We start from the raw sequence: 9,410 nt of genomic DNA on the forward strand, positions 1-9,410 counted from the left end.
CCTTGTTTACTGAGGGCTAGTAGGGGCCCATGGGTTTCAAGCACTCCATTGCCCAGGTGTGACTATGTGCATCGTGCCCCTCGCCCCCACTACCTCTAGGTGCGACCCAGCTCTTACCCTAGCACGGAGATGTTAGAACCTTAAGGCTAAGGTTTATATAGAAACATTAGAACCTTACCTCCTAGCACGGAGACATTAGAACTTAAGGCTAAGGTTTATATAGAAGCATTAGAACCTTAAAAGCTAAGGTTTATATAGAAAGTTTAGAAACATGTGCGGAGAGATAGAGGGAGAGATGCGTCTCTTCGCCTTGGACTCAAACTGTGTCTCTGTCCGTGTCTCTCTCTCTCTCTCGCGCACGAGCAACGACACACGAGAGAGACAAGCCTGACTTCGTCGCCATGGAAGCTGCTGACCCTCCCATCTCTTTAAATTGCACAGTCGAGGAAGAGAAGGTTCCCTCTCTCTCTTTCTCTCTGCGTCTGTGTATGTCTGTCTTCTGTTTTATCTTTCCTCTGTTTTATTTGTGGCCATTCTACCTCACTAAGGGTCAACAATGTGAGACTAAAGTCTATGAAAGGTCAATATAGAGGGAATGAAGGTTGTTGACCTGATGACATCTTTATCACCATCTGAAGGTGCTCTAACATCAATGTTAGCAATAAATGTGGGAACCATAGTAAAGGGCCCAATCATACAACAGAGCCTGAGTGTCATCATGCAATCATCACCTTGCGATTTGAAAATGAAGAATATTGAAGTTGTGGATGGTAAGAGCCTCTCCCCATGGAGACAAGGAGACAAGCTTATCAATTCAACCACACATTAGGCTATGAGCTTTGAGCTATACGTTGTATTGTTGCCTAGATGAAAAGATGATTGGCTGACAACCAATTTTTACTAGAATTGTCATTATAGTTTGAGTGGGATTCCAATTGGCCCCATGTAGTAGTATTTCTCTTCCTCTTCAATATCTCCCATTAGCAATGTTATGAAGTGGGGCCTATATGAAACTATCATCCTATTTCAGAAGAGTGCTATTGGAGAAGAATTCTTCCAAATTTCAGGGAAATTTGAGGTTTAGTGAATGTTTGGAAAATTCTTGAAATTTCAGGGTAGAGGAGATAGAGTCTCCAAATTTTGATGCAATTACCAAGGAGCATCAGTCCTATTGGTTAGAAGTGTGTGTGAGCTATGGGAGGCAAAGGTTCAAAACCCATAGTTGGGTGGTTCCAAGGTGCCTCACCTTTGGGTGAAAGATGGGTGTTATTCCCATCAATAAATCCTGCCAACAGCTGACAAGCACAGTAATCACATTAAAAGAATGTTTTCAATGGGATTTAATTCCGTACCCGTGTTGGCACATTATTATGAGGGTTGGTTACTGTAATGGTTGGTGTGAACTCTTGGGAGAGAATCCTACATTCACATTGGAGCATTGTCATAAGGGTAGGTTACTGTAATAGTTGGTGTGCACTCTTGGAGTAGAACTACTAAATTACTTTAACCCAACCTCACTAATAAATGCAGAGATTCTCTTTTCCTCTCCATTTTTGGCTTGTAAAAGGCAAACTCCATTGTGATTGGGAATAGTAGGGTGAATTTTCCTTAGGGTTGAAGTTTGTATTTTACAAAACCATAGATGAAATGAATCAATGCAAATGTAGTAGTAGTTTCTTTAAGTGTATCGAATTTGATATTGACGGTTAGAGACCCAAACTTATTCATCAAAAGGTATATCGTCCTGAATCATAAAACAATATGGAGTTGCTCAATCGTGAGTTTTGAATGAGAGACCTCTGGCAACCACACACCCTCCCAATCAATTGGGCTACCACTCATTGGCAAATTTAGTAGTAGTTGCTTGGTAATTGAGATAATTGAAAATTAATTTATTGTCCGTGCTTTACCTCACACCTTACCTTTTCTTTACCAATCACTCTTTTAAGTTCACCTATATTGATGCAATGAACATATACACCATAATTGTATAACAATTATATCAATTCTTAATATGTATTCATGGCAGGCCATTGCAGTTCCATGATCAAGGAAAAGTACAAAAAGTTCTTTACATGTGATGTTTTTGGAAAGCTCTGCAATGGCTAACTTCAGTTTGGGGTTCTCTCTCAGATCATGAAGGGAGTGGAGCTCATCTTCTCAGACAGGCTGAATGAAGCAGAGGAATACTTTGAGGCCATGAAACCAGGAAGCTTGAGGTACAGCCTTTACCATGCAGAAGTGGCCACCTATGTTGCCTTGATATCCTCTGAGGAGAAGGACCTCCAGATTGCATCAACTCTGCTTTCTGAGACAGAAGCTGTTGCAGGTCAACTAGCCCAAAAGTAAGTTTTAACATATTCCTGTTCCTTCTAATCCTATTCGATCCATATGCAGCTTGTCTTGCACGTTGTTTTGCAATCTTCAAGCATGGAGCATAGAGAACTTGCATGCCTCTGATCCTTTTAATCCAACCCCATGCCATGTGCAGTTTGTCTTTGTTTGTTTCTGCATCTTCAAGCATATAAATGTATTGATCACAGAGAATTTGCACAAGCATCCCGATTTTAGACAGGGCTGATGAATGTGTCAGTTCCTTTCATTCCAATTCCATCCATAGGGAATTTGTCTCTTTGTTGTTTCTTTACTATCAAGCATATACATCTCTTAAGCAGAGCCATTCATACTTTTAGACAGGGCCGGTGAATTTATCTGTTCCTTTTAATTGAATTCCATCCTTAAGGAATTTGTCTCTTGTGTCGTTTTTGCATCTTCAATGAGAAGAGAGAACTTGCATGAACATCCCCCTTTTATGCTTTTAGACAGGACTGTTCCAAAAGTCATTTTTACATCCATTTTTGTGATGCATGCCTTGAGATTATGGGAATTGGACAGACATTTCAGAGCTATGATTTAATCCACAAAACTAGAATTCTGTGTGATGGCAACCAAGAGCTGTTCTAGAAAAAACAGGCTTCACAGGACAGGCTGCCTACCCTAGACAGTGCTTGTTTAGGTGATTATACCATGAGAGATTCTGACAGCAACTATTTCTGAGAGAATATCCACTTGAGTAAGTGGGGATGAGTAGACATTACTGAGAGTCCCTGCACTGCTATTAAGCACTAGAGGCACACCATTGCAGCCTAAGCCGGCAGGACATTGATACCCAGTTTTCCAGTTGCATCTTCTTAGTTTGGTTTTGCCCATGCGGACAGGTATCGTACACATAGCAACATACGGAAAATGAATGCAGCAGTAATATCCATCAAAACTTGGGCTCTAGGTAGATTTTCTCGTAAGTACTCTGCGAGTGCTACACCAGCAAAGGTTACACCTGTAGAGGCAGAAGATGGTCAAGAAGGAGATACAGTGAAGCTGGAGGAGAAGGTGCAGCATCATCGCTTTCGCAGAGCAAGGCTTTGGGCTCTACAAATCCAGGCTGAATGCTACTTGATGTCTTCCATCCTACAGGTTTGGAAATATGTAACTAAGTGCTGATGGTGAGTTTGATGTGCAACTATGAATCTGTGTTGAGTTATCTGCTGCAACATATGGACCACCTTATTCTTATGTCCTAGTGCCACATTTATCTGAAGACAGTGGTGACATGGTTCAAGACTCAAATTTTCAACCTTATTCTTATCTGCCATGTTTCAAGTCTCAATTCTCAACCAAGAGATGAATCACCTTATCTGAACTGTATTTCAGATTGTTGGTGCAGGTGAAGGCTGGAGTTCTGTTGTTAAGGTTGGTTATAGCCTGAGGCGAACATGGGGACTCTATCAGCATTGCCGGAACAAACTTAGGCAGTTGACCAGAGAGTGGATAGCCATGGAAGGAACTTTTGATTTCCGAGGGGATCCCAAGAGCATAGAAGGAGATGAGGACTACAGTTCAGATGAGGATGATGATGTGGATGAAGATATGCACACTGTAAGCATGTTGATGTCTCAGAACAGAGTGGCAATTTTTGAAGCATGGGTGTTTCTCATGCCTCCAGTTTCTGAATGCTGTTTTGTAGAAGATGAAAGGTACAGATCACATGGAGGATTTGCCAAGTTCCATGTTACCTTCCCAATCAGAGAATTTTGGTGTCTCAGGGAGCTTTTTGGGTGATGGAAGGCCATCACCAAGCGCAAGTTTGCAACCAAATGAGGATTTTACTTCAGATGACTCAAATAGTTATGATTTGCTGGTTTTGGATGGGAAGAAATGTATTAAGGAGGATGCAGAGCTACGGTCTCTTCAACTTGGCATCCAGTTTGGAGAAGGGGCATTCAACCTCATTTTGTCTCTCATTCCTTCTGCCTACCAGAAAGCTCTTGAAGTGATGCGCTTCCCTGCAAACAGGGAAAGAGGCATCGCCCTCTTGAGGAAGTGTTGCACAGCAAATCATCCAGTGACTCCTATTGCATCAATAATGCTTCTCTATTGTAAGAAAAGCTCTGGCCTTGACTGTACAGTTATAGTAATGACACCTGTGCAACAAAAGCAATACGGCTAACACAATGAGTATCATTATGGCTGTTTCTCCAGACCATACAGCGATTATGGGGCTGTTGCCTTACTCCTCAGAACATGCCAGACAGGCTCATGAGCTGCTGAACAAGATGCCAGATAATTGGAAGTCTTGTTTGTTGTTCCGTGTACTGGCATCCCGACTGGAACGTTACGAGAGGAATCTCGGCCAAGCAACATCTCGTGTTATCATTTCCACAGATAATCCCTACACCATCAGAGGAAAAGGAAGCATGCGAAAGCTAAGGTGCTTAACTCTTGATGAGCTTGGGTGGTGTCTACTTCTGCAGGGGAAATTTTATGATGCAGCTAATTGCTTTGGAACACTGCTCCAGGTGAGCTCAGCCAAAATGATGGTTCCGCGTTTAGCGCATCCTGGCCAAGGCTCTTGGAATATGTCAGAAATACACATTGAACACTTTGTTTGAGCTGTTTGTCCAGGAATCCATATGCTTTAAGCCTCATTATGCCTTCTTACAATCTGCATGTCTCTGGGAAGCGAGTGAAAATGCCCATCTTCAAGCAGGACAACTGCTGAAAGAAATACCAGCATTAGTAGGAAGCAAGAAACAGCAACAGCTCACACCGCTAGAGCAGTATGCTTTGCAAATATCCTCCAAATTCGGTGCATCAAATCAGGTACTTGACTGCATAGACTCCATGCATGCTGATAGGCCGGTCATGCAGAATTTGTTTTTGATCAGAACTTACATTTCATTACCTGGGAGGACTTGATGAAAAAATTTATCTATATGGCTTTTCCTCTTTGTTACCATTGGATGATCCTCTACATAGGGTCCAATATGAATTGATGTATAATCATTTTTGTTTTGATCTGTACTGCTTCGGTACTTATTTCCAGGCCCCACTATTTTCTGCTTTGGAGTTGGCTGCTATATGTAATGGGTTTCAATTCATGGACAAAACTTCCCTTGAGCTGCATATAAAAACTGTGGAAGAAGTTCTTCAAGGACGCACTCAGCCCAAGGCTTCTTCAAATAATAGTGAAGATTCTATAGTAATTCTCAAGTTCAAGTCATTCTTACGAAAGAACATCTACTGCTTATTGCTTTGGTTTTGAAATGCATGTTTCTAATATGGCTGTAACTTGGGTGGCCGAATTGTGATGTCAACACATCCCTAGAAAAGCACTTTATCTTTACTGTAGGATAAAGCTGCTGCTGCATTTCTGTGCACTGCAATTGTGTTCATGCATTTGTGTGTGCATATGTGCATGCATGTTTTCTTGCATATGTGCAAGTGTGTTCCTGTCCATGATGCATAGGTTACATGGTTACTGAAAGCTTTCTGATGTTCTATGGCCATGCAGGATTTGCTTAGTGGTGGAAGTCCAGCTACCTCTACAATTAATGAAACAATCTCAAAACCAAGTCTCCATTATGAGCACAAGTGGACCAAATCAAGCAAAATGATTTCAAGGTTCTTAAGATGCTTTTTCCCTGCTGCATGATGTGTTTAAATCCATTCCATCAGCTTTGGCAATCTCTAACAGGGGAATGGAAATCTCTGACAGGCTTGGCTTGCCTTTGAGATGACTGTTTTCCCACTAAGCTGTACCACTGTTGAAAGTCTGTTTTCCTTTGTGTTTGTGTACATTTTGAATATTGTTCATATGCTAGCATCTTTTGTGAGTTAGCTTGCATGTAACCTTTTGAAGCAGGTTCCTTCTTGGAGTTTGCCAGAAGAACTTGGGAGAAATACAAAAAGCAGATGACAACTTTCGCTATGTCATTGAAAATTCTGAATCATATTGCGGGTACATGCAAAATGACAACTTATGTACCTAGTGCTTGTGTCTCAAATGCCATTCTAATATCAAAACATGACTGTATATCTGACATTATTTGCATGTACTATCATGCAGGAACATAGTGCCATACAGCTGCTATGAGTTGGCTTCTATGCTTCTGCAACATGATCCATCTTCACCTGATGGACTTAGGCTGTTGGAGCAAAGTTTGTCATATCCATCCCATGAGTTTCAGGGCCGGTTGAAGCTTATAGTGGGCGAGTTGTTAAGACGCTATGGAACAAGTTCTGCTGGCATAGAAGTTGGTGCCAATGTCAAACAAGGGAATGTCAGGAGAGTGTCTGACCAATTCAAAGCTAAGCTCTCTTTGCAGGATTCTGAACAATAGGTAAATTGGATTTCAACACTTACAGAGCATGTATGGGCATAGACACAAGGTTACTCTCCTTGAAGGAAAGTTCTCTTCTATGCTCAAAGAACATGAATGCTACATGGATTCGATCAGGCTTCATTTTCAGTTGAAGGCATTGCAATTGGTTTAGATGTTCGACTCACCTTTATGAAGTTTTTGAAGTGAAGGGCATGGTTTTTATCTAGTGTACTTTCCGTAACTTAAGGTACCATGAGAAGACTGCATCTTTAACGATGACATGAGAAGGCATTTGCTTTATCGCACTATGAAACAGACAAAGACATGCCACACTCACTTTCCATGTTGTAATTGGTATAGAGGTGGTTAAAATGGCATTGTATTGTGTAATCTTATTCGTGAGCATTATTTAATACCTTTGTTCTATAAATAATTCTCTCGTGGTCTATATATCACTTACAAGCGAACATCGAACTTTTTTACATGAGCATTGATAAATTTCTCGTTTTGTTGTCAAAGCACAAAGCTGAGGAGTTATACTAGTTGTCAATAAGCATGCTACAAATTAGATAATGCATGATATGTTGTCCTATCTTTAGCATTTGCCCAAAATTACTTTTGGTAAGACTAACAAATGTATTCATGTCAAGAGTTGCTTATGAATAGAAAATTATGTAATGAAATTGTTTGCCAAGAGTCTTTTAGTATATTATCTTTGATTGAAGGCTTGAAAAGGCATAACAGTATGATGGAAATGTTTGTCAAGAGTATTCTAGTGTCGATCTTTGATTGATGATCCTCCATGGAAGAAGTGTGGCAATCTTTGATGATTCTCCTTGACAGAAGGTTGCTTAGCTAGTTGGGGCTACAAGCTTACTTGAACTACTTAAGTCCCAACTACATGTGTGTTGCTTATTGAGGATTTGATACAGTTCTTAAATCTTGATGGTTTTGATGCCTAGGTAGACCGTATGTTCCTAAGGAGAGATGATATCTTATGTAAACCTTATGTCACTAATGAGAGAGGATATTTTATAAGTTCACTTTGTTTCTTGAGTCTCAAAGTTTACAAATTCTCTTCAAATTTTTGAAAGAAATTGTGTATAGACACCTCACACAACATTGTATGTTAATGTTCACTTATTTTTTAGACTTAAAATTTAAAGAAAATGAGAAGAATGAACATTTGGAGTTGAATAAGATAAACATTTAGAAAATTATAGCAATAGACATACAAAAGAAATGGAGACGAGTTGAGAGTTGAAGACAAGGATTCTCCTCTTCCCCCAAAAGAAATGTATTTCTACTTAACCATGGGTCTCTTAGGGATAAGCTTAGCTACAAATAACTTGAGAGTGATGAGAAGTATTTCTTACTCGAAGGATTCCTATGTGCATACATACATATATTTACCATGCAATAAGATAAAGTTCTTGAATTGAAAATAGGAAGAGAGATTTTACCTTAGAGCTAGCCACTAATGAGTAATTGTAGGTTATGGTGAACTAACACAATGGGTTAGAAGAAAGATAATACATACTACATGCTTCTTGAGCATATCATGATTATACTCATTTCAGGATCAAATCTCAAGCATATCAGGATTATACATAGTATATCTTACATACAGTGGGGGGGAGGGGGGAAAGGGAGGCGGAGGGAGGGGAGGGGTTCCTAATTATTAGAGGGTTCTTAGCTTTTATAAAGTCCATAAATTTTAGGAACCTTAGATTGGCATAGAAATGTTAATCTTAAAAAATGGATTTGACATTCTAAAAATAAATAATCAAGGTTCTAATAATTAGTAATAAATTTGGTTATGTCTATTTCTTGACATTTATTAACCCAAAAAGAAAGGCCATAAAGAAGAAAAAGTGTCAAGACATTTGTCACATAAACTTCCAAGTGTTCCACTACTTGTCCCACTTAATGGCATGTGATTGGACATTCATCTTGTGCTACTCTACTTTTTCTCTTTCGGCTAAGCTTCCAAGTATTCCACTACTTATTCAACTTAATGGCATGTAATTGGACATTCATCTTGTGTTGCTCTACTTTTCCTCAGTACTAAGTTTCCCTTTCTTCTATAAAATAAGCACATTCCTCTCATTTTAAATTAGATTTTCTTGTTATAAACTCATGTACAACAATTAAAAATAGCCCAAAAGTTAGTACAACCATCTCGACCATTATTCTTTGCTTCTCCATTATCAAATCTCTCAAATTTCCTCCTCTCTTACTTATTATATCACCTCTTTTTGAAACTCTTTTTTCACGTCAAGATCAGGAAGAAAGCCATATTAATGTGCTACTAATCCACCATGAAAAAAGAAAGAAGCATCTAATAGCACTTGAAATGATTTTCCTTCCTTTTTTTCCTAAATAATGAGATTTATGACTTTCTTTAAGCACCTTCTATTGAATAGGAAGAGTGATGAAAATATAATTATTTGTCAGAAGTTCTTCGATGGAATAATCTAGATGTGAACCTCCTTATTGTAGATTGGTCCAAAAACTATTGCAAAATCAACGTCTTTGTCATAAGTATTTCTCATTGCTTGGAAAACTTCATGATGAACCACTATAATAGTTGCGATCTGAGGCACCTTGGAAAGTGCATTAGCAACTACATTAAGATTTCTATAAGTGTACATAATTAAAAAAATGAAACATAGATAATAAAACTTTCCATCTTGCATATTTCTCCTATAAATGCTTTTGAGTCTTGAAATACTTCAAAGCTTTGAT

The 9,410-nt window shown here is 39.2% G+C and overlaps 1 protein-coding gene across 2 annotated transcripts; it reads left to right on the top strand.

Moving 5' to 3' along the window:
• Nucleotides 1–262: 262 nt before the first annotated feature.
• Nucleotides 263–7,112, top strand: LOC148012315 (uncharacterized). 2 transcript variants are annotated; one of them, XM_087669253.1, is made up of 11 exons: nucleotides 263–455; nucleotides 2,134–2,345; nucleotides 3,219–3,474; nucleotides 3,712–3,936; nucleotides 4,025–4,436; nucleotides 4,540–4,856; nucleotides 4,963–5,160; nucleotides 5,384–5,539; nucleotides 5,852–5,961; nucleotides 6,203–6,298; nucleotides 6,407–7,112. In XM_087669253.1, exons 1-11 carry the CDS (start codon nucleotides 402–404, stop codon nucleotides 6,678–6,680), a joined length of 2,310 nt encoding a protein of 769 aa, XP_087525379.1. In that variant the 5' UTR covers nucleotides 263–401; the 3' UTR covers nucleotides 6,681–7,112. The 2 variants fall into 2 exon arrangements, with proteins under 2 accessions (XP_087525379.1, XP_087525380.1); XM_087669254.1 differs by having other exon boundaries at nucleotides 4,028–4,436.
• The last annotated feature ends 2,298 nt before the right edge of the window (nucleotides 7,113–9,410 follow it).

Source organism: Lygodium microphyllum, chromosome 27, assembly GCF_053477565.2.
Source record: "Lygodium microphyllum isolate KBCC chromosome 27, Lygodium_microphyllum_v1.1.10, whole genome shotgun sequence".
Taxonomy (NCBI): Eukaryota; Viridiplantae; Streptophyta; class Polypodiopsida; order Schizaeales; family Lygodiaceae; genus Lygodium; species Lygodium microphyllum.

Bases quoted from the DNA above. Each gene is read 5' to 3' on its own strand.
- LOC148012315 (XM_087669253.1), top strand. From the start codon at position 402: ATGGAAGCTGCTGACCCTCCCATCTCTTTAAATTGCACAGTCGAGGAA. The intron at 4,437-4,539 runs GTAAGAAAAGCT...CTGTTTCTCCAG, and splicing joins ATCAATAATGCTTCTCTATT to ACCATACAGCGATTATGGGG. The intron at 5,540-5,851 runs GTAATTCTCAAG...ATGGCCATGCAG, and splicing joins ATAATAGTGAAGATTCTATA to GATTTGCTTAGTGGTGGAAG.